At 38.1% G+C, this 26,841-nt stretch overlaps 1 protein-coding gene across 2 annotated transcripts in view; it reads right to left on the bottom strand.

The window, feature by feature from the left end:
• The window catches only part of gabbr2 (gamma-aminobutyric acid (GABA) B receptor, 2), a 211,642-nt gene extending 186,114 nt beyond the window's left edge, over positions 1–25,528 (bottom strand). The window contains exon 1 of one of the 2 annotated variants that reach the window (XM_082187048.1): positions 24,350–25,528. In XM_082187048.1, coding sequence (XP_082043174.1) covers positions 24,350–24,661 — 312 coding nt within the window. In that variant the 5' untranslated portion in view covers positions 24,662–25,528. The remainder of the gene's footprint in view (positions 1–24,349) is intronic. The other variant, XM_082187049.1, reaches the window with a different exon arrangement.
• Positions 25,529–26,841: the final 1,313 nt, after the last annotated feature.

A 26,841-nucleotide genomic window follows, 5' to 3' on the forward strand; every position in this document is an offset into this window, starting at 1 on the left:
CCTATCAGAACAGCTTACAAGAACCAAACTGAGTTCTCTTTCCTGTCTTATTGCACTTGAAAGTTTAAATTGGCAAGGTTAAAAAAGAGATTAAACTTTCATGATGACACAACACTACAATGTCACGTGAGAAGATCCGATAATCCAAATATCGTTGTCAAATTCCTACCAGTATATGAAGAGTTCAGATGCAAAAGCCTCTAAATGCCATCTGAAATTTTCTTATAGAATGATCATTTTTATAAAGCTTGTGTATTTAAGTTCAGTAATTTCACTTAAATGACAATTAATAGGTAATCTTCATTGCCATTTAAGTAAAATTGTTGAATTTAAATATACGAGCTTGATAAAAATGATCATTCTATAAGAAAATTTCAGATGGCATTTAGAGGCTTTTGCATCTGAACTCTTCATACAGACTTAATATTTTACTGCTATGATAGTTTGTCATCAACAACATTTTTAGCTTTGACTTGTATTATTCATGACCACTTAAGTGTTCTCAATGACTTCCATCATGGGACTGTGCAGTAATACAAAACATTCTAAAAAAAAAAGTCTGTTATAAAAAGGTCCAGAGTTCTGTATTAATAAGAAGGAATTTTCCACATTGATTTTTCATAGGCATTTTCCACCATATTTTGAATTACACATTGTATTGTGTGTTCTTTTTAAGGGTTAAAATAAATGTTTGTAAAAATTAACAGAAAATGTCTTGGCAGAAAATGTACTTTTCTTGCAGTATGAAAATCAATTATCAATGTAATAATAAAAAATTAAAGAAATGTAATAAATTAAAATTATATAGTCGATGTCCATTTATTTATAAGTTTGTAAAGAGATTTATTTATTTACATTTTTAGTTTTGAATTAATACATTAATTTCTTCATTTGATTTTTAAGTCCTCCATAGTGGTTCTCCAGCAGGTCTGATGCTGCTCTAATGGACATTTGTGTGAGCGTCCCCATCCTAAAAACTCACTCTGCATAATGAAAACCATTCCACAGATGAGCCAATCCCCACAGAGCTGCAGTATCACTAATCACCAGAACCTCATGGAATCTGCGCCTGCGAAATTCTGAAGGAAGCTCCACAGAATCGGAACGCCGGTCATTACAACACAAATTCATTAAATCCACCTAAAATCAGCACAAAAAAAGTCTGCAGATACGAGAGACAGACAGAGAGTGAGAGACAGACAGACAGAGAGAGAGAGAGAGAGAGAGAGAGAGAGAGAGTGAGAGACAGACAGACAGACAGAGAGAGAGAGAGAGAGAGAGAGAGAGAGCGAGAGAGAGAGAGAGAGAGAGAGAGAGAGAGAGAGAGAGAGAGAGAGAGAGAGAGAGAGAGAGAGAGTGAAAATAGATTTCAAAAACAGAAATAGGCTGCAAAGAGTTTCTACTTTCAATACTCCCTGAAGATATCTTGAAATATTTGCCGTCTAACTTTATATTAGCCTCAGCTCATATTGGACAAATACTACTTGGTCAGCAGACCCACACAACTCCTTTGTGTGCAAAACCCAATAGGTGAATAAAAAGTTTTCATTTGAGCCTTGAAGAAGTCACCAGTTTCCAAAAAGAAAAGAGAGGGCCAGAACTCCCCAGTGCTTGTTTTGGTTATCCGTAATGAATAAGTCAGTGAGAGAGACACTTGGGGCTACAGCAATAACAACTTACTATGAAATCTTAAAGTCCTTCAGCAATCCTCGGATCTAAAAGCTACTCCCGCAGCAGAGCGCTCTCTCTTCTCTGCGCAAGTGTCAGCAGAGCTTCCTGTCTCATGATGCACTCGTGTGGAACCGCTCTGCCCTGCACACTGGCATATGATCAGGTGGGTCTCTGTGTCCTACTTTTCACTGCAGGAGTCAGGGGTCCTGGGCTGGGGAATTGCAAACATAGGTGAACATAATTCTGAGCTCTGTCCTGTCATTCATGACTGGATTCAGCTCGCTGTGATAATAATTAGTTATTAATTGCAAATTCGTCAAGACAAAGTGAACAAAGCGACTAGACAGTACGTTAAGTGTACAGGTTTATTAAATAAATGCAATGCAAATCTGTTTTCATTGTACAGTATATACTTTATATTGTAGATTGTATAAAAATCAGAGAAACCCATGAAATCACTTAAAGGTAAGGTAGGCGATTTCAGAGAGGCTAGCAATAGCAAGATAGCTTTGAAAGTAGGGATGGGGCCGATCCGATCCAGTATCGGTATCGGGACCGATACCAACGTAATTCACGTATCGGATTTTCCCGATCCAACCTGCGGAGATATCCGATATCCTTGAGTCATGTCTGCGCTTTAACGTTGTCTGCTGAAATGACTCCAAAAGTGATTCCCGCCGGCGAGTCTGCTAGCTGGCTGCAAACTGCGGAATGGATTTCCTGAACGGAGGCGCGGCTCAATGAGACAGAGTTATGAGACACGCCACCGCTCAGGAAATCCATTCCGCAGTTTGCGGCCGCTGTGTGGAAATTCTTCACACTGGAAACACCGCAGAGCAAGACAGCAAAATGCAATGTTTGCAAAGCCGTAATTCAGAGCTCGTTGAAGCTCCCACGCGTCATACAACACAACGAATGCAATCAAACATTTAAAAAAGCACCACGTTACTGTGCGTTCACACCAAACGCGAATAGCGCGTCAAATTCGCGTCTGCCGCGTCTAGTTGGACGCTTGAATATTTTGAATCCATTCGCGCGCCCAGAGCGAAATTGACGCTCGTAAAAAGCAAAAGTTTGAAGCGAAATTGACGCGCGTCTGAGGCGAAATCCGCTTGTCTGTTTGCACATGGCTGATGTTGATCGAGCATTCATCGAGAGAGTTACAGCATCGGAGCGAGGATCACCCTTTAGATAGTGTGTGTGTGTAAGATGTTTACACTTGCACTTTTCTTATATTTCAAGACTCAAGTATTTGACATTTTGGGAATGTAATAAATATTGACATGACCTACAGTTGCATATTTGTTTTCAGAATGGGATTTTTCCTGTTAACAGGATTTACTGTTTTTCTGACTTCCTTTTCTGACCTTATACTTACCATACATGCATAAATATGTAGGCCTACATTTCATACTTGCCTGTTGAGAGGAGTTTATTTCAGCATCATATAAAATAAACAATAATGATAATAATAATATTAAAGCAAACACAGCTCTGGTATCGGAATAGTATCGGTATCGGCCGATATCCAAATTCAGGTATCGGGATCGGATCGGAAGTGAAAAAATGTGGATCGGTGCATCCCTATTTGAAAGCATGAGATACCACCCTGCCTTCAGAGAGCATTTCAAAGTCACGCCTCCTTCAAAACACATGAACGCACACAGCAGAGACTGCAAATCGTCACAAGACGAGAGACGGAGTTAAATTACCTCATGTCTCAAAGCACATAACATTACAATGAACATAAACAACTTACAGAGCTCTAGTTGTACCACCTGTAGATTCTGCTGCAGATTCATTTCAGCGTTTATAGTGTTGACAGAAAGGCATAAGTCCGAGTCTGAGGACGTGAACAGCTCTGGGTAGAACGTCAAAGGTTGCCATCTTGTAATTACGGTTACAGCATGACATGAACGCAGTATAAGATCGTGTGTGTGTGTGTGTATTAGAGGTTGACCGATATATCGAAAACATTTTAGTCAGTGCACACAGATTTACCAGATTACTGGGTTCATTGTTGGCTATAGCCGGTGTCCCTCCCACCCCCCTATTTTATTCATGTTTTTAACTACCTCTTTATTTGTGAAAAATATTGATATAAGATTACATAATCAAGAAGTTTCTATCTAAAGTGTAAATATATGGAGCCCAGCACATGAAATGCAGGAAAATATGTATATTGTGGCCCCTGCTCCCTCGTTTTAAGTAAACTGTGCGCACAATATAATAATTTGTTTCCTTGTTTTACTAAATCATGTGCACGATATAATAACTAGTTTCCCTGTTTTACTAAATTGTGCGCACAATATATTTCATTCCCTTGATTTAGTAAAACGTATTATTATATTGGGCACACGATTTAATAAAACGTGGGAACTAATTAATATATTGTGTGCACGATTTAGTAAAACGAGGGAACAAATTATTATTTCATGCACACAGTTTACTTTAAACGAGGGAACAAATTAGTAAATTGTGCTGACGTATTAGACGTGGGAATGAATTGTTAATGGCCATGAAATACATATTTTTTTCCCACGTCACATGCAGGGCTCCGTATAAATCATAAATCTGCTTATTTTACAGATTTCTTTTTTTTGCGTATTGATATATTTTCCAATGAATCATTTATTAAATATGTAAAATACATAATTGCTGCAATAAAATGTTTATGTATGTGTTATTTGTGTATGTGTATGTGTCCATCTTTAAATTAAAAAGAGCAATTTCACATATATCAGCTTTATATCAGCCATTGGCACCAATAAAACATTAGATAATAAAGGTTATATACAGGTTAGAGATGACTCCTTTATGTAACTGCACATATTTACATTTTACAGTGTAGTTTACTATCGGTAATTGTATTATGCTTTTGTGCCAAAGAATATCCAAGTGCTGAGCACACGTACTTGAAATAAAGTCCACCGAGAATAATATACTGACAAAATGTAAGATCACATTAGCTAATATGAAACCGGAACTGGAGGTGCAGTCATCAAGCAGGGTTATTTAGAAAAGAAAGGGCTTTCCTAAGAAAGGAAACTGCTTCAGGCAGGAGAAGGGTGCTGTATTTATATTATAAAGCACACACGGGCAGCGGAACTAAGGCAGAAGATTTGTGCGAATTGGACTAAAAATAAATATACAGTACCGTGAGTGAATAGGGCTCCAAATGAATGGAGCTATCCGATCAAGACATTGAACTAGCCGCAAGATAACATTCCCCATTCTCCTGTGCCATTAATCACTCGCCCTTTGGGGAGAACCCAGGAGCACAATATTTAGCTCAACAGAAGAAAAAGACTTAACCACATCACAGTGAATTAGATTGGAGCAGATACAAAATGTTGTATCTTCTACCTCTTGTGGGTTGCTGGTTTCCAGCTTTTTGGGGATGGTGATTGCAGTTGCTGCTATCTGTGAAAAGGTCACCATCTGCAAAGGAACCTGAGAACAATGGTCATTTCCGAGTAAACGTGCCTGCTAGATGGAAGCCATAAAGCTTTATAAGAGTCTAATATAATGCTTCAAGGTCAACTTCACTGAAGTTCCAGATAGCCCCTGCTGAAAACAAGCATGCTGCGTTATGAATGCTGCAAGGCACACTTGTCATAATATTTCGCAATATTGCTGCATTTTTTTGATCAGCCTCAGTGAGCATAAGAGACTTCTTCCAAAAACATTTAAAAGTCTTAAGGACCCCAAACTTTTGGACGCTAGTGTATCTGTACATACAATATTTAAATGCTGCTTAGAAGAAAACACATTTTTAAAATCCTTGCAACAGTCTGCACTGCACATTGCTCATTTTGAACTAGCATACATTATTGTCCTTCAGAAAGCAGCAAATCAAAGATTTTTTTAATGCTCTTGAGATCAAAGGAACATATTAGTATCAATAGGTCACTGGCAGAGTTCAAACACGCTGTACTGTACCGAGGGCATTATGAACTTCAGTATGCAAGTCTTCTTATTAACAAAGTCGTCTTATTAACATAGTCCTGCCCTGCAGTTGCTATAGCCAGTTTCTGCCCATCTCGTGTCTTATCCAGACATTTTCTTCTATTCCTCAGTAAAGCTTCTGCACAGTGACAAATATTAAATAATATCACTGAGGCTCACCAGTCTGAAAACGAAATCATGTAATGAAATCAGATTCATCACTATAGATAAAGTTGATAAAAGTAGACTTCTTTGATCATCTCATTGCGGTTGTTTATACAGTTTGGACATTTTTGTCAACTGTCCCTACCTTAAGTGTCATACAACAACACAGACCTGCAGCACCGGGTGTAAATTCAGCTTGTTTTGCCGATGTGAAAAGGGCATGCTGACTAATTGCCTGGTCTTTGCAGGCTCCTGTGGCGTCTTTAATTCTCTCTAACCTTTACCAGAGATGTGGTCACCAACGGTGAAGATCCCAGCCTGTATTTAGGACCCTTTATACTCTCCATTTACTCCAACATTAATAAACTGGTTTGCGTTTGTGTTATTTTAAGTATAGTAGTTATAGCGATTTAAGGATAGTCAATTACAAACATAATGACAGATAAACTAACTTTCTCAGAATGATTCTATTTGCAACATCTGACCACAGAAGAACAATATGCATACTGTCTGAAAATTCTAAACAAAACAAAATCACTTAATTTTTTTTTTTTTTTACTTCAGTCTTTTAAATAATGATAACAACAATATTGTAGACTCTTAATTTATTTTCTCGATTGTAAATATCAGCTAAATTAATGAAAGGTAAATGTGTTTTTCCCATCATGCAATATTCTTTAGTCAGTTGTGTCAATACCTGCTAAAACACCCCTTGAATGAAATACTTGCATTGTACTACTGCGTTCTGACATTTCGAAATGCAACAATGCATGAAATTAAGCTTGCACAGATAGAGGCATTTGCTTTTACATCTTTTCAAACAGCAAGCCCAAGACTTGTACAAAACATTCAGTTTTTACAGTCTGAATTGAGTTTTAAACTAATTTATTTAGCTTCAAATAGATACAAACAAACAAACAAAATCAGGCTCTGGGCAAAAGCCACCCATGTCAACTGAAGTCAAAGAGCACACACAGCGTAAAACACATGGTTACGGACATGCACGAGCTGTGACGCTCTGTGGGGGAGGGAGGCAAGAAAACAGAGTGTGAACCGTGACTCCTGTAGGAACATGTCCACAGGCCCTACGGATTCTATCAGACCTGAGGAGTCACATGGGCCACGGTGATGCATTACACACACACAAACACATACAGCAAAGTGTCCCGTCCCCTCCCTGGCCCCAAAACCCAGTTTTCCTGCAGACATGTATGCAGTCTCCCTTTTTAATGTGGCACGGCTGCTACTCTGATGGTTAGTGGCAGCTCCATCTCCCTGTGTTTCAGTATTTCCCTTTGATAAAGCCAGAGGAGAGAGAAAGAGTGCCAGCCCGACGCCTCGGCGCAGGCCTCGCATCCCAGTGGGGGGGTATTTTCCTCGCTGCTGCCGTGGCAACGACATGTGACAGCAGGAGCACATGGCAAGAGAGCATCTTAGTAAACTCCCCCTGTGCATCTCCAATTTGATCCGACCCTTATTCCCAATATCTACACATCCACGTTCACAAAAGACCCAAGACAGCCATTTACATACAGAATAAAATCTGGCTGGTGCGTGTGTTTTTACCGAAAGCCTCACACACACTTGGGTAAAATTAGCTGAATGTGTGGGCATGCACACTGCAATGAGCTTGCTCATAATACATCACCCAAAATCCCTCCCAACCAAAAGCCCTCCTACTCTACTATTCAGAAGACTAATCATTTAGCTTCAACGAGAGTTTTATCCCATCGTTATTAGGGAGGGAAATTAGTCCTCTTTTCAATTAGATACAAAACAAGGAAGAAAATGTAAATTTTGGAAAAGTCGTTTCTTGTATTGCGCTAATAAGGATCATTATTAGACATCTTGTGTGGGACTTTAATGACTGCAGTACAAGGGTCCCATGCGTGTCGGAATGGTGAATAGATTAACCTGTGCTGTGAAGCCAGGAGCGGAGCATCTAAATAAAATATTCAGAGCAGGGTGTCGAGCGAACAGACTCGGGTCCCAGCGCCAAGCCTCCGCCGTCTGCCGCCCGTGTTAATATTTCAATTACACTCATGAATAAATGAATTAAATAGGTCCTAACATTGTCCCTGTTCCTTTTCTGCAGGAATTACCGCATCGTACTAGATAAGTCTGGCAGGGGTGATAGCATTTTTTTTTTTTTTTTTTTGGCCTCAAAGGTCTGTTAGAGAGGCAGCATGTTAAACATCTTTCTCTCAGGTACATCGTCTCCCATGCTAGTGGAAAAATAGAGTACATATGGCACCTCAGGTGCAGCTGTCAAGATGTTTCATGACAAGCTCCGGCATGTCTGATGACCATATGATATGATAGGCTGAGCATCACATATTCTCATTAAATATAACAAGCAATTAGGAAATAAGATAAATATCTGAATGATATTTCCAGTAGGTGTGCGATCCTGATAAAGGATTCAAATCCCTCCAAGAGCAGTCATCCATTCAATATAATTGAGTAATTAGTTCAACCAAGTCTAATAAGTTTTCATCAAAACTGTTGACGGTGTCTCTATGAGCTTAGTATTCGTTCATAATAAGCCTAATGACTAAAATAAGGGAAGATTATGTATTTATTTTTTTGTTTAATATGTTATTTCCTTTGCTTGTTTCAATGATAATTGTTGTGTATTAAGGAACTCTGCAATAGCAAATCTAGAAATAAGTCCTGCTCTTCACATTGAGTATGCTATAAATCACTTCTTATAGAACTGCTCACTCAATATGGCAGATTTAAACAGCCGGTTAAAACAGGCAATCACCAAAATTCAGCCAAATCAACTAATTACCAGCTGAAACCAATTTCATCACACCTAAAGCAACATTTACGACACCACTGCTGATTTAAAAACTACTGTTCAAAATGTTTGGGGTTGTTAAGATTTTTTAATGAAAAAAGTCTCCTATGCTGCTCACCAAGTCTGCATTTATTTGATCAAAAAACAGTAAAAACTGTAATATTATGAAAAATGAATACAATTTAAAATAACTGTTTTCTATGTTAATGTATTTTATAATGTAATTTATTTCTGTGATGGCAAAGCTAAAAAATGTTAGTCTTCAGTGTCACATAATACTTCAGAAATCATTCTAATATGCTGATTTGCTGCTCAGGAAACAGTTCTTATTATTACATTTTTTTAAACAGTTGTGCTGCTTAATATTTTTTGTGGAAAATGTTATGCATTTGTTTCTGGATTCTTTGATAAGTACAAAGTTTAAAAGAACAGCATTTACATTAAATAGAAATGACAGCATCATTAATGTATTTTACGGTCCCTTTTGATCAATCTAATGCATTCTTACTGAATAAAAATAATATCTTTTTTTTTTTTAACGTACTGACCGCAAATGTTTGAATGCTTATGTATGTTGGCCTTTAATTTCAATAGGCAAATCACTAGGTTTTGGAACAGTTAATAACAGAGCATAAGAGCTGAACTGACGAACACTTTTGGGCTGCACATGATGTTCTGGTGTATTTGCGTTCCTTGGCTGATTTTCCAGGCCCTCCTCTGCTGTCAGAACTCATTTAGCAGTTTCTCCCTGGCTTCTAGACCTTTCCGCTGCTTGACATAACTGACATTTACATTTGCCCTCTATCAAAGAAAGAGAAACAAGGGTTTAGATCTCTCCACTCCCATAACAATCTTTCTCAAAAGGGCAGCAGAAAAATGACCATCCTCACAGCAATCTTATCAAGCGCTATTTAATCACGGCGGTAAGAGCGAGAGAATCCATTTTCCAGGTTGTCAGCGTCACAATGGGCCAAACTGTCCATTCACAGTGGAAGAAATGACACAGCGTTGGGTTGAATGAACTCTACATTTCACTCGTTACAGCTTTCCCTTCATTCTTTGTCGTCGCATAATTGTTTTCTTTGTGCGCACCTTAACGGAATAACGCAAAACGTGACCATTTATTGATGTTGCATTTATTGGTGCTTCTTGTCCTTGGGGTATTTCCACTTCAAAGCAGATAAAACAGAGAGTGGAGGAGAAATGCTAATTCATACAGTTCAAAATGCAGGCAGAAAGGACAGGCAGAAATCAATAGAGCTCCCCTGCGTGAGGGAGAGTCAACAGAGCAGAAGAGTTCAGTGCCCGAGCACATAAATAATATTTATGTAGACGGCAGATCCAAACAACCACAGGGGAGCATGTATAATTCTGATTCATTCATCTGAGAAGCAATGATCTAGTAAATTTGAGGCTTGCTCATTTATTTCACACGAAGAGGCTCAGGGGCAACAGGTCGCCACCGGTGATTGTTAAGCCTTATCTGCATGATACCCGTGTTTAAACGTAAAAGCACTGTTGTGATGTTTGGGGCTCAGAACACTGTGTCTGTGGGACGAGGGCAGAATCTGTAATAATGCTGTGAAAGAGACTTATTTCTTAGACATTCAGTGTTTTCTAGCTTATTAATTGCTGTTCTCTCACCTTTTGTCTTCAGTCTACCTGATAGGGCACGGAGTACATTTTGGAAACTGAGAGAGATATTATAGAGCCCAACTAACTGTTGCAGTTTCTGAGAAAAAGGATTTATCAATATAGTAACCTTGTTAGTGGTTTAAAAATATGAACACATTAATATTACAGGTATTCCAACCTCAAAAGGGGTGATTTAAACTACATTAAAGCTTAAATAACACAGTTTTTGTCTAAACAAGAATGACTGGTAACACTTTATTTTGCTACCCCAACAGACATTCTACTGACTATAAATAACTTTGCAAGTTTGTCAACTTATTCTACTAACCTTAACCTAACAGTCTAATCCTCTAATGAGAGTTAGTTGACATGTAGTTGCAAAGTTACTTATAGTTAGTAGAATGTCTAAAGTGGACTATCAAAATAAAGTGTAAACGAATGACCCCTCCATCCTAACTATTGATACCAACTGCTTTCAATGAACTATTCTTCCCATCGAGGTAAATGAAGGCCTGTGCTGTGTCCAAAGCTGACTTGTTGCCTAGCTGCCCTATCAGGCAATTAATTCATAAGCAGCATACAAAAGTACCACCTGAAACTGATTTCAAACAGGCTTCTGAGCCAGCATAACAGAGAGCTTTAGTGATGACTAAGCAAATATTTAATTACTTAAAAAATTATTTCTCACTAGAAATGAAATCAAAAGTTGGTTAAAAAAATGCTTCAAGAACATTTACACACAAACTGACCACCAACCTCAACTTTCAGATGCCATTTTAATGTTTTTAATTTTAGCTTAACTGTCACAGAATCATTGCACAGAATGTTGGGATAATGTTGCCTTCAAAAATCAATCAAATGAAGGTATCTCACTAGACAGCATGTGACACGATCAGTGGATTTGGACGTGCCTTGTTGCCTTCCTTCTGCAGAGGCAGAATTTTTCAGTTTCGGACACTGCCCTGGTTTGGAATCAGTGTGAGGTAAACTAAACGTTAGTGGCCTTTTGAATAAAGGGTTAAGATCTTGTTTAATTAGCCTTCTGCATCAGCTGCCAGTTTCAATAGGAAATACAACAATATATCACAGTTCACAGGGGCTTTAAAGATGGCATGAAATGGAAATTTACCCTATTTCTAAATTAATGTTTTTAATCTTTTTGTGCATTTTTCATCCATGCATTTTTTAAACAAAATATCATAACTTGATCTTCTGGTGAAATGACAGACTTCTCTTTGGTGACATATGCAGGATTTCTCCAATCATTTAGTCAGCTTAAACCCCGCCCCTTTCTTATAATCCGCTGCAAGCTCGCATTCAGATCTGCCTTCATCCAATCAACAACTAGGGCTGTCACTTTTGTGAAAAAAATCCTGTTCGATTTTTTAGACATAATTGTTCATTGAATCGATTGTAAAATCGATTTTCCATGTCTAAAGACGTTTCCATTTTAAATGCCAAATATAGGCAAATCCACGGACAACTAACAGGCATTAGGACGAACGTAAAGAGGGCGCTTGAGACGCACAAGTCAGCAATATTCCTGATGATTTATGGGCGTGAAGTTTCGTGCACAATGACAAACAGGAGTGCAACATTCTCGAAAAACAATAAGCAAAGTGGACTGCCATAACATCAATGAAAAACATTACTGAAGTCTTCAACATGACTGTGTTTACGATTAGAAATGTCAAACAAATTTCGCCTACGTAGGCCTACAATTGTAGACCGTAGCCCGAATCTGTATCTGTATGCATGAGACTGTCTGAATACCGGCAGTATTCACATTTTTGTAGTAAAAAGAAGTATGCAGAAGTATAAGTACATTATGCAGAAGTATAATTTGCTGTTATGTGTGTTTGTCAGAGCCTGCAGTTGCTGTGTGACGTGCGTTCGCTGCGGGCGTATCGTGACGAGCTGGACGTGCTCCGAGAGAAGTTAAAATTGATTCCCTATTTTCGTTTTCGAAACTTGTGTTGGTTGGTCCGATCGATTGTGCAATCGATTTTTGAACGTAAAGTGACAGCCCAATCAACAACCAAAGGATAGAACCACTTTATTATTTTTGACAATATATTTAACTTGAATGTGCGTCACAATATAGAAGAAAGTTCTGCTGCTACTTCCGTTTCAACGCAGAATATGCTTTCTCATGGAGACCAACTATCAATGTTATCTTTGGTCAGATGAAGATTATTGTATTATAATCACTTTAGATACTGCAATAACTTCGATTAGATCAGGAATAGAGCAAAAAATGCTCTACAATTGTTCTAATGGGTCACTGATGGCTTCAGGAAGTTGCCATTACAGTTAATATTACCTAAAGTGTTCTCACTGATGAAGAAAACAAGGCAAACCAAAACACCATATAATTGCCATGCAGGCATCTGGAATATGAAGGAGAATTAATATGAAGTATGCACCCAATCTCTTTGTGAAGTATCTTATGGTCTGGAATGATCCAGGACACATTCAGTAATGAAATAACAATCACTTCTATTAGATTACAGAAACAGACAACCTTCATCCTCCATCTACCAGCAGAACCACAGCCTGTTTCATTTCACATATCAGTCATGCTAAACTGAAGAAAATCTGTTCATGTGGGGCCAAAAACTTGATCCGTGTCAGTAATAATAAAGGTTAGAGGTTCTCAGCCTCAAACGCACCCTCAGGACTTTACTCCTCTGTTTAATACAGCCTGCTCACATAAGAACTACATTGAACCAGCCTGTCCGCCTTTTCAGGACTTTGTTAAATGTTGTCAGAAGCCCATCTACAAGGCGTCTCTGCAATTATTCATCCCACCATTTTGTGTAATTATAGACAGTGAGACAGGCGATATGTTTAGCTTATGGTTCAGTGCTTTTGCTCAGAACTTCTCCCTCCCAGTTGTGCGATGCAGTATGCCGAGAGCTTTGTGATGATGAAAACTGTTGGTGTTCTGTGTCCTTGGCCAAAGCCCAAGAAACTGCAGGCATCCTGCCATTACTTTATCTGTAGTCATCAAATCAATATGAGCAAAGAGGGCATCTGAATGGCAGACCATTTCTCAAGGCAGAAGTGGAGGAGACGTTAAGACTAACATCAGAATTCACCTGAATCCAATCTCAGTGGTCTTCCATCTCATTTATACAGTGAGGGTGACTGAAAAAAAGTGGAAAATGAAAAGTCTGATCCACCAAACATACTTAATGTCTCTGATAAGAATTATAACTTGCAGTTAATTAAGTGTGACAGATGTTCATTCAGTGAAGGATTCAGCAACTTGTTTTTTAACGATTCATTAGAAGATTCAGTTCTTACGGGTCATTTGTTCTTGAAACAGACTACACTGGTCAAGTATGCTTTTGAATGACTGAAAAGACCCGGCTCAAAAGAGTCATTTGTTTGTGAATTAGACAACGCTGGTCAAGTTATATTGTTTTTGAATCACACAAAAAAAAAAGTATAAAGAGTCATATGTTCATGAACTGAACTATGCTGGTCACACTGTGGGCCCTATCTGAAACGCAAGTATCAAGCGCGAAACGCAAGTAACTTTGTGGGCGGGTCTTGGGCGCTGTTGCTATTTTACCGGCGGGATAAATGACTCTTGCGCCGGATGCAGATCTAAAATGGGTGGGTCTGAAGTAGCTTCATTATTCATAGGTGTGGTTTGGGCGTAACGTGAAATAAACCAATCAGAGCGACATCTCACATTCCCTTTAAAAGCAGGCATGCTTGTTCTATAGCGGATTGATATTATAACGGCGGATTTGCCAGACGCACGCCAGGAGCGGTTCACAGCCGAGGAGACCGACGTTCTCGTCAGGGCCGTAAAACACAGAGACGTGACATTGGGGATGGAGAAACCCAGCCAAATTAGCTTTGGTTAAACAGGTGTATAATAATTTGGGTAAATGTGTTAGCTAAATTTATGCCTATTTTTTTCACATCTTCATGGACACAACAATGATTTCCCTCATGTGTTAATATTTTTCCTTGTAATAATGTATGGTTTTCTAAAAATGAGAACTGCTGCGTCTGTGTGTAGATGAGATAAGCAAAGTGTATGCGCGTTGTGCACACGCTACATTGGTTATGGGCTTATGGCCAAGCATGCACCCTTAAAATAGCATATGAATAACATGCGCAACGCGCCACTGACTTTAGACTAGGTTTTTCCTGGTCAGTGGCAGAATTGTTTTCTAAACCTGCAAAATACGTTTGCGCCGGAACACGCCTCCTCTTTGCACTGAACCGCCCCCGGGAGCTCAAATGCATTTGATAGTTTACCGACGTGCGCCTGTGGAGGGAAAAGTCCGCTGTGCGCGGGTGCAAAATAGGAATGATACATGCGGTGTACAATTGCGCTGGGTGCAAGATAGGGCCCTGTATGTTTTGACTGACTAAAAATATCTGGCTCAAAAGAGTCAATTGCTTGTGAATCGGACTTTACTGATCACAATGCATGTTTTCCGCACTTCAGACAGTGGTGCTCCAATGCTTCTGAATCTACAGAAAACACTGAGGACCTAAACTGTAGACATCCCGAAATTTGGATTCAAGCTGCCTTTAATGTTTGTGAACACACAAATGATTCAATCTCAAATTTTAAGATAACTCAGATAGCTCTACCAGTTGAATTTGCCCTGCACTGAACAGTACAACTTACTATATCAGCTCAGCTATCCACTTTAGCCATACCTGCATATGGAGACGTGTAAAGCCCCTGAGTAATTTTGGGCAAGAGAGTTTTTGGGTTTAATAAATGAGCAAACTGCACCATTACCACTGAGGCCTGTGGCCAGCAGCTTTCCAGTAATACTTCATTAGATGGAGCCTGGCCTTCTTTTTCTCTACAAGCCACCCCCATCCATCAGGCACCACATACCGCTCTGTGCTTAATGGCCTATGAGATTGTCCATTTAAGGATGAACCCACTAAAGACATACTATGGCTGGAGAAAGACTAGGGCAACTAACGCTCAGGCTTTCCATTTCTTTGCAATAATAGAATCTGAATGGACGTGATAATGAAAGATGTCTCCGTGTGTCAAGTAAAGAGATTTTGTTCATGAACCTGTTAATTTGTATTCAAATTCATCACAGTGTAAAATCGTGACAGCAAATGCTTAAAACTCTTCAGGTTAATCTGAGCAAGCCAGTGAGCAGCAGTTCTGCTCTTGATTTGTTTGGACACTGTAAGTGAACAATCGATCCAAACTAAGTTACATTCGAATGCATTTCGAATAATTATGTCTTGGTGGAATGACATGACATATAAAAAAAAAGATACTACTTCAAAAATAAACTACACTGTAAAAAATCCAACTTACGTTTTGTATGACAAATTCAGTTTTTAAAGTTTATTCAACTATTTAACATGAAAAAAGTTGAGAAAAGTTGAGATAACAAACACATAAGTTGAGAAAAAATGTCCTGCAGCTGGTTGCCTTAAACTTTTACGTTTTCTCAACTTTTTTTTTTTTACAGTGTAGTCAGTGGATTCCAAATCAACTAGTCACCTGAACAACTAGTCGACTATAAGGTTTTGGTAGGGCTGGGTTACAAATATAGATTTTTTTTATTTTTAGCGATTCTCGTTTTGAAGAACCAATATCGATTCTGAAATCCCAAGAATCGATCTTTCAGTCTATTTACATATTTATGTACTTAATATAAATACCCTGCAATTGTACTTTTGTTATACTAAATTGGTACTTAAAATCTGCTAAATTAGAACAACTAATTTGGTACTTAATGCACTTTAGTAATCCAGAAATAGTGCTGAAGTTCAACTAAAGATATACTTAAGTATATTTGATTGTGCTAAAGTGGAACTATTGCAAGTATACTTCAGATACACTTTAAATATCTTGCATTTAAAGACTGATATTATACAGAGATTGTACTATCCTTACATAATAACTAGTGATATTAAAACACATTAAGGCTTAATATTAAGTAATGTGCATTATGCAGTAAGACTCAAGCAATATGTCAGTAAATATGTTAATGGCTACTATATGATACTATACTATATGGTTATGTTAATGGATTATGTCATTATGGATTATATATTATACTTAGTATACATGTATAAATAAATGTATTTTAAATACATTTTGGTATAGGTTTTTTTCACTAGGGAAGCTTTGTGCTTTGTTACTTCTGATATGAAACAAAGTCTCAGCTTTCAAATTCGGTCATTTTTATTACGAAATTCAAATAATAAATACCGTGTTGGCACTCTTTAATGTAGCGTGACGGAACATGAACTGATCATCACTTCCACTTTACTACTAGTTATAGCACAAATTAAACAAGAATAAACATGAGAAGGTGTTGAAAGATACAGTACAACTTACTGAAATCCGTATCATGTCACATGTAATCGCTCAACCAGTGTTTCAACCGCCAAAAGACGTTGATAAAACAGCTTGTAAACAATGTCACGTAACTCTAGAGAGTATGCACTATATTGCATATTCTTTGTCATTTTACTTAACCTGCTCTTCAATATTTAATGTATTTTCTGAATAAATTTGTCATGTTTTTAACAGCCACCATTTAAATGTTTTTTGTTTTTTTTTAAATGGGTAGAAACAATTATGTAATTAAAATGTTATTATTATAACATTATTATTATAAAAAACTTACCATTTAAATGCAAGTACGTAGCCTACAAATCAATAAATTTTAACCTTTAATTTTATAATGATGTATCAACTGGGGTTCCCTGTATAGTTTACAGCATTAGTTGAGAGATATTTTTATCCTTGAGGAAATTTGCCATGTACTGTACCTGTGTACAGGCCCCAATGTAATGAAATCGAATCACAAGCTTGTGAATCGAAATCTAATCAAATCATGACATTTGCGTCAATGCCCAGCCCTAGGTTTTGGTTTCACGTGACCACGATCAGATGCATTCTTAGGGGGCATTTACAAAAGAACCATTCTTGACAAAGAAAGTTAGATCAAGTGCAGAATCCTGGGGTCTCAAGGGTCTCAAGATGTTTTAGACTATATTAGTTTGGACCCAGACGCAAGGATTTGCAGTGGTACTTGCCAGCATCTGCCTGTGGACCACCACATTGCACAGCTGTGACCAGACCATCCGTCCATCCCAAGAGACACACATCCCATGGGCTTGCTTACACCATTTATGCACATATACACAGACACACACACATTTTGTCTGTGCATCAGTGGCTCCTTCTTTGCTGTCCAGGAATTACACAGGATTTAATGTAATTAGAGGACTGACAAGGGCAAACTTTACGCTTATTACTCAGCGCTCGCCCCTGGAGAAAGAAAGCATTCACATGGCATTTGGCCAATCTCTAAAGACAAAATCTAAATCCTCTCTTTCAGTTTGTTTACAGTTAGAAACATACATTGAGTGTCAAAATTTATATAGATGTGTTTTTCATAATGTCCATTTATTTGCATGCAATATTTTTATGAAAAAGCACACAGATCAGTGCTTATATCCATCTAGAAATCTTTAGAAATCATCTAGAAATAGAACGTCTAAAAAATCTTTTTCTCTCCGTTTTGGCCTTTTGTCCACACTGAGACATTTCAATGTGAATGAGAAACTTTTGGAAAACGCTTGAAAAATGCCAGTGCGGACTGAGAGCGTTTTGAAAGCCGTATTAACGTAGACATAGCATGAGATGAATCTCATGCGTTCAGACGTGCTCTTGGACAAACCACACTCAGAATAACTGTGTGGGAGGGTTGAGGTCTGACGTTCATCAGTTCAGTTTCGACCAGAAGCCAGACTCTAGCTGTGTCCATTTTTCCCACAGCGTTTTGGAGGGCAGTGAGAGAAATCAGCTTGGAAGCGTCCCCACCCCCAGTTCCCCTCTTCTGGCATCCAATCAGTCCCTTTCCTCACTGCCTTCAGCAGCAGAAACAATCACTGGCAAACATTTGTTTTGCATTTATGGTACAAGTCCAGTACCTTTTAAAACGCTTGCAAATTTAGCCAGCCAGACAATCAAAAGAAATGGATGCCACCTCTAAAAACAGCTACGGAATGTGTCCGATTGAGCATGTCCATTTGTACGATACTAAATATGAAGGAACTAATGCATTTTGTTTTTGCACCAAAAATAAAGCATCTAGTCAAACACAACCCAACTCAGGTAATCTCCAATGCTAAAATATGTCATTAGCAAAAACACCATCAATAATTATATGATTACAGCTCTAAAATAATCCATAATACCTACCAACATGCTACAGTTAGAGAAACCGTAAAACATGCTTTGAAACCCAGTTCACGGTTAAACATAGTTTTTGAAGAATATGGTTAAAAGCAGACACTTGCATTCTTTATTCCCATTAAAGAAAGTTAGTGTAAAGTCAACATTTAATGGCATTCATTTACTTTCGAAATACAACACTTCTGAGCGAAACAGGATATTCATCAGAAGAAAATGTAGGTTGGGACTTTTATCTATCGGAAATTGACTGGATCACTGTTGAGAAGGCTTTTTGACTGGGATGTGGAGGATGAAGGTCAGGTTCACTCACACAAGCATCTTGATGCATCTTAATAGTAATGTCTTTCTACATTTTGAATAAAAGTCCAGTTAATGGGCTTGAAACGAACCTGGCTGCCTGGCCTGCCTACTTTGACAGCAAATACCATGTTATTGTGCTTAAAAACCTTTTCAGCATCATACTGCATTGGTGACCTGAGTCCTTGAAATGTGAACGACTTGGTCAGGGAGCAGCGGAAAAGAATAACGACTAGAATAACTGCTGGCTATGAGTGTGACTCACTAAAAGGTCAGCAATTAGAGGCCAGTTTCACAATTCAACAATAAACATTGACTTTTAGTTAAACAACAAAAAAAAGATGCTTTATAAGTGAAGTAATACATCAGCCAAAATGCATTAAATTATACAGCAGGTCAAACAACAACTCATCATTAAGACACATGACCTCTAGACCTCTAAAGTATGAAGCCCAGGCCCTCAGTTTATCAGCATGCAAAACAAAAAAAGCACTTGGCTGCAGCAGTTTAAAGCCATAGAATTATAGCATGAGTTTGACAAAATATTGAATTCAGGCTCCAGTATCTCTGTTATTCTCCCTCACTGTCTAATAAATAAAGGCCTCTATAGGGATATGCTCACTTTAAACCAGTTAGTGCTCATTTGCTACACTGTACTTCATAAAAGTCAGAAGAAATCACTACAGAATCCAATGGAAGCATTTTAGGTGTAAAATAAAAAAAATAAAAATAAAAAAAAATAATAATAATTGAATGCAGTGTTATGTGTCCTTGTTTCAATGTAATTATATATTTTATTAGTATTTAGTAATTAAGTAATATTAATAACTATATGGTTAGGTATGGTATAGAAATTACTAAATGGTTAGGGTTATGGGTTACACTTTATTTTAAGGTGTCATTGTTACAGTGTAATTATATATTTAAGTACTGAATAATATTAATTAACTACAAGTACTTACTATAGGGTTAAGGTAGGATTAGGGTTTGGTTTAGGGTTAGTTGCATGTAATTTTGCATAATTTACTGTTATTACTATGGTAAGTACATGTAACACGGACACTGTAAAATAAAGTGTTACCGGATTATGGTTTAGGGTTGGTTTAGGGTTAGTTGCATGCGTAATTATGTAACATGTACCTAGTACTGTACACACTACATATGTAACATGGACAGACACTGTACAATAAAAGTGTTCCTATACAGTATTATAAACACATATATACAGTACACACACACACACACATATATATATATATATATATATATATATATATATATATATATATATATATATATATATATATATATATATATATATATATATATAGTGTATGTGTATGTGTGTGTGTGTGTGTGTGTGTGTGTGTGTGTGTGTAAATATACAGAATCTCATTACATCACAATCCAATAATTTTGTAGTTGTGATAGTTTATTTTTTTCCCACCAAATATGAATATTTCTTGCCATGAGAATATTGTTACAATATTGTTAGGTAAAATAGCACAGCAGCTTTAAATATCAGTTGTACTACTAAATATATAATTTAAAAGAAAATCAATCAATTAAAAAGTAGAGATATAAAGGTTCAAACACACATATACTATGTCATTTTAAAACAAATTACAGTTTAATTTAATATAAGCTATTATGGCAATGCTTTTTAGAAAAAGTGTAACTCGTTGCGACAACACGACAAGATGCTTTACATAAGCTTGAGGCTCTTGGTGTTTTGAGAATAACAGAAATGTATGGCAAGGGCTCAGAGCTCTGCAAGGGTCCCTGCTCTCTGTGTGCAAATCTGACAAGATGCATTTGCTCCTCCGTGAGGCGTAAGCTCCAGTGATATCTGAACGCATGACACCAGGGTGGTAGGATGAGCTGGGCTCAAAGAGGTCAAGAGTATATTGACTTCAATAGAGTCAAGCCCACTTGTCAAGCCCACATGAAAGCCCTTGCCTAATCCATATGAAATGAGCGGTTTAGTCCAAATATTCTGGAGACTTGATCACTTTATATGATGAACAGATTTAATTTAGGATTTGAATTTTAGATTGGAAATTTTATTCACATATAAACATTGATCAGCAAACATACAGTAAACAGAAGTTCAACCATACTTGCTTGATGTGTAAGAACAAACCTCATTGGTTCTTGCAGAAGCTCAAACGTGCTGTGTAACACGAGAATGAACCTCATTGGTTCTCATACGTCAACCAAGCATGCTTGAGTTTCCATTTACCAGAACTGATGTGTGCATTGAGGAATGTTTATATGTGAATTAAAGCCTAAATTAAATATGTTCATCATATAAAGCGATTGAGTCTCTTCAGAAAATATTGACTAAATTACTCAATTCATATGGATTAGTTTTAGGATCTCTTTATGAGCTTTTTGAAGCGTCAAAGTGGTAGTTGCGTAGCTGTCAATTGAGGGACAAAAAGCTCTCAGATTTCATTCAAATTTCTTTATTTGTGTTCCTGAAGATGACAAAAAGTCTTATGGGTTTGGAAAGACATGAAGATGAAATATGTAAATTATGACAGAATGTTCATTTTTGGGTGAACTATCCCTTTAACAAGTGGATAGTCAGAGCATCAGAAGGTCTGGGATCTTTTTTTCTCTTTTCTTTTGCTGAAACACTTTGAGGGGGCAATTGTTCAAGTCAGAGCCTCTCATGCCTCCATTAGAGCAATAAGGAACAGCGGTTTAGTCTGGAGCAAATTCATTTCTCTAAATGTGAATTACTGAATCCACATTTATATCAATTATATACCACAAAGAAGAAGAAAAATTTAAAGGAGAATGACACGAAAGATGTATTTAGTACATACTACATAGGTAAATAACCACTACAACAGACAAGAGTTGCACAATAAAAGAAAATCAATGCTTTTTTCTATCTCTACTTGTGGCTCGCTCACTATTTTAGTTGATGAAAACTACTCAAGGCAAACAATATCATTTACCACAGATGAAAGCAGACCCCTACAAAAACGATGGACATCCTGCTGTCTGGAGCACGGTCTGAAACTGTGACATTTAGTACAACTAATGATATGCTTGAATCCACTGAAGATACTGAGGTGGTCCATCGCAGTGCAAATGTTACGTGGGCTTCTTTTTTTAATTTCACTCCAGATCTTTCAAGTGTATCTGTGAAAGGCTAAGCGCTGTAGGCACAGCCAGCAGCACCCAGGCGGAGGCGAGCGGATGGGTTCTGCCTGCCTGGGGATGCGTTGAGAGGGGATAAAGGGATAAAGAGCCTCTGCTCTGGGACTGATTACTTACATCTGCCCTGTTAAATCCTCAAATGCATACGCACTGCTACTACTGTTTGCTTTGTTTACTGTTTGCGAGTGTCATCATGTCAGTGTGTGTGCACAGGTTTGGCTATACTTGGGATGGCCAGATGTTTGAAACTGAGGCACGCCACAAATACAATGAAACATGTCGTAAACTATCTTGTGAGGGCATCTAAAGTGGTCATCACTATTAAAAGGTTCATAAGTTTGCCAAAATCAGCCAAATCGCTTTAGTTCTCTTGATACCAAAAGTTTTATGTGAGGGCTACATTTAGCAAACTACACCACCAAACACCATAAACACCATTGTATTTGACATGTTACATTTTATTAATGTATAACTAAAACAGATATGTCAGAATATATCATGGACATCAGACCTTTAAGCCTTAAGTTATAAAATTACATCTATAAAATTAGATTTTCTGTATAACCTGGCTTTACAAGAGTTGCACAATTTTGAAAACGCCAGTGATAAGTCTGTCATTCACCCTTGCATATACACCAAGTGTTCCAGTGGCCTATTCTCATTTACATAAATACACTAATGCATGCATGCATGATTACTTCTTAGATCTTGTTAAATTACATGTTAGATCAACGGATGTCTGAACTGAAATCTGTTCATCTTGCTGCTGTAAAAATAAGCTGCCAACTATCTGATATATTCAGCTCATTATGACTGTTACGGAGAGTGTGAAAGAATATTACTTAAATCCTTTCAGATGCATGAATTCATCATGTCCAAATCAAAGCAACAATGTGTGTTTGTTAGAAGAAACAGTTTTGTATAACAAAATGCTGGTAAATCAATATGACAATCAATGCACGATAGATTGCTAAAGCTTCACCGGACATCAGAGGTCATGGACCTTCATCTCAAATGATCCAGCTTAAAGCATATGCAGAGCATGTAGCGACAGTCTGTTTAAAATCTAGTGAGATAGCTTCCACAGATATTTTAACGCCTTGGTAATTTACACTTTGATAATTACGCAAACATCTAGCTACCCATTTTCCCGCGCTTTTTAATTTCCCTGTTGTAACACGTGAAAATATGGTGATAAATACTGATTGATTAACTTCTCGTCTCCCCAGGTTATCACACCACCATAAATAGTAGATTGTGAGGGCCAAAAAGTGCCTTGAGTACAAAGGAGTAATTTTCACATTTCCTCAGTTGTTACTGTCACCAAAAAACCCAATAAGAGCATGAAATTGAATACACTCTTTATTAAAATAATTACCTGTGGGCTTACTCTTTGCCCAGAGTTATTTATTGGGTCAGTTAGTCATTAGATTTACTGAGTTCTCATTAACTAAGCCAAAATGACAATATATGTTATCAGTGCCGCAAAACTATAAACTACAGCATCTTGTCATACTAAAACATCTTTCTTTTAGGTTGGATTTTCATCGATTTGACAGCATCAAGGACAACGAGTAACAAAAGGTTCAATCAATCCCATTTACTAATCAATAAACATTCGTTCCATTTGGTATTACTGATACTTAAAATTTGTATGAAGTTACTCAAAATTTGTATTCATCCTCGAATACCTTTGGCCACGAATAGGAAAAAAAGCCGGTTAAATTAATTACTGCCATCTTCAGGTATAAGGAAAAATAACACTACCCTGCTGAAAAAAACACACATCTTAAACCAGCCTAAAATACTTTGTTGGTTTTAGCTGGTCTCTTCAGGCCAGTTTATTTGTTCTTGGGCACTTTCAGTTTGTCGGGCAAGGAGACCAGCATAAACCAGGTAAGACCAGAACACCATCTTAGGCTGGTTTATGCTGGGTTTTTTTCCCCAGCAGAGTTTAAAAACGTACCTCTAATAATAGCAAGCAAATTATTATTTTGCATGTACCAGTTTACATTAATTAACAGGTTTGTGTACAAGCTTTCAGCTGAATTTCTAGCAGATGCTGAACTGAGAGTGCTGAATAAAACAGCCACAAACCACATTCAAAATAAGAGTAATACTGATATATTCATGAAAATTATCAAGAGAATTGATTTTCTATAGGTAACTGATCCACGATGTAAGAAAACATGCAGCACTTAATGCACGAGCTACTGGCACGTGCGCAGCTCATCAAGACTATGCAACACCTGTACACTTCACAAACACAAACTTGACCGGTTTTGCCTCATACAGACATCTGATAGAAAACAATCGCTGGACATTGCACAAACCCCAGAAAAATCGCGCTTTCCACATGAGCGCGCGCTGAACGCACACTGCCCGCAGTTTACCCCCGCAACATGAACGTACACGTCAATATAAGCATTTACCTCGGTGTCGTAGATTTCGGTGATGAGTGAGAAGGAGTACCGCTTGGACTCGCGGATGTGCTGGATGGCCAGTTGAACGGCCGGCTCGATGCCTTGACTAATGCTGCTCATCAGCGCTGATTCATTCATCGGCATCAGGACCATGATGGGCAACTTCTCACCATCCGTCTTGTACCAGTTGTTGTCCAGGCCGTGCCTTGTGTAATCGTTGCAAACCTTCGCCAATGCAGGTTGAAATCCCCAGACGGACAGGAGTAGGCATCCCGACAGAAAGATCATTTCACATCTGCAGTCCCTCCGGGACGGAGCCATGCTACCGAACAACTGAGATCCACCTTCTCACTGTCCTGGCATCGCAGTCTTTAGGTTCCTCTTGGATGCTGCGATCAGTCAACGAGAAAAGACATGATATGCAATAGTACAGGCTCACGCGCACTCGATCTTGAGAGTACAAATGATGCGTAAAACCAGAGGGTGTCCAGTCGCAGGGGTTATAAACCGAGCTGCTTCCCCTGTTAGTGTTCAGCACAGGTCCTTATCAAATCCTATCCTACCCAATCCTTCCTTTCACCTCCAATAGAGCACCAAAATGCGCACATCGCAATCAACCGCCTGTGCGTTACGCAGAGGTGCGCGCGCTCTGATTTGAGTCAACCGCTATAGCGAATGTAAATGTAACAGCCGAATATATTCCAAGCAGTTGAGGAGTTGCACCCCGATGTGGAAAGCGCATAGGTGAGGTTGCGGAGGGCGAGCCCTGGTATGTAAAAGCAATCCGAGTGAGGATATCCGTGCGAGTCCGATGCTGCTGCTTCGGCGGATGCGCTTCAGGTCTTTCGCGCGCTGGCTGCGCTGTGCATGTATGCGTGCGCGCGTGTGTGAGCGCGCCCGACACAGGCAAAAACCATTCTCCACACCGAGCGATATTTGCACAAAAAACAAATGACCGACAGACCGACAAGGGAGCTGTTCACTCGTAACGCGTTCAATACTGTCTCCTCTGAGGTAGTATGTCAGATAAATTGCCCACCTGAGCCCAATAGAGTCCTTTTTAAAATATGTATTCAGAACGTAAACATAACTGGAGCGGCGTCGAGTGTCACATAAGTTAGTTTTAAAGATTCATCCGTGCGCAAAGAGTTGACACCTTACAATTAACTCAAATCATATTTCACATTGTTTTTTGGCCATCGACAGCAAAAAAAATAAACACTGCCACCTAGCTATAACAGCCCCGTATGTGAATAAAGTTCACTTTTCTCTCAAGTTATTGAGTCTCAATTCTAACTGAGCTTTTAATATGCGCCTCTCGGGCATTTAGAGTTCAGCTAGATCTGTTTTGCAATGGAAATTAATACAGGCAGCAAACACAGTAGTAATGATGATGCTACTCACCGGAAGTCACCTCTGACTGAAGACACGCGAGATTAGGCCAATTTCAACGTTTCTGTCCGAGGTGCTGAAAAGCACTAACTCTGCGTGCCTTTGCTTACTGTCAGCATGAGATTACCATGTGTCACATAATTGCCAAGCAATAAACAGAAAAACAACATCTGCAACATTCTACTTGCATTTAAATTATTGTAAATGATACGTTTTTGTGTACTGCACTTTGTGTGAAAGTACCATTGATGAAGTGTGTTCTGTTGGTATGTAGGTCTGTATAGAATAAATATAATCCTGGACATAGCCTGATACATTCATCATATTGTTTTTTGTGCATGCATACTGTATATTAAGGAGGTTCACATATTTATATGTGCCCTGCAGTATGACATGCTGTACTATTTTACAGTTTTTCTCAGTCGCTTTGGTGCTTTTCTCACATCACTATTTACATTTGCACAACAGTTAGTTCAACCTCCACAACATTTAGTCATTTGTGCACATCATAGTAGCAGTTTCTCATTCCTTCCAACAATTTGCAAATGCTTTTGGACATGCATCAATTGCTTTCATACAACTCTCCGCTGTTTTATAACATTATCATTTGCTTATGTCATGTCAGTCAAAATTAACTATACTTGTGAGTGCTGAATAGTCATTCCATATAAAACGAATAGTCCTCATTTCATTGCTTGAGTCATTACATACAAAAATGTTGAACTAGTTGTCAAAATCTGTCAAGCAAAAAAAAAAAAAAAAATTTTCATCTTTTTTTTCCTGAAAATGTCCCATAAACAGTATATAAAGTCTATACCAGACCGAGAGGAACGTCTGAATGTGCATGAATGATTACAGTACTATGTATGTTGTATGTTCAGTTCCAATATGTACTGCAATATTGTTTCCAGTTGTGCACAGCTCTACCCAAAGGGAGTTTATGTTTGTTGTAAATAAGGGTGTATTTTTTCTTTCGCACAATGCTGTGAACAAATTAGAATTGCAATGAGCATATGCAGTAAAAATGTGAAACCTACATATTCAGTGTCTTGTACTCAGTTACCTCACTAAATACAGTAATGTGTAACTTTACTGTATTTTCCAGATGG

This window comes from Leuciscus leuciscus (assembly GCF_965113295.1).
Source record: "Leuciscus leuciscus genome assembly, chromosome: 12".
NCBI classification, from domain to species: Eukaryota; Metazoa; Chordata; class Actinopteri; order Cypriniformes; family Leuciscidae; genus Leuciscus; species Leuciscus leuciscus.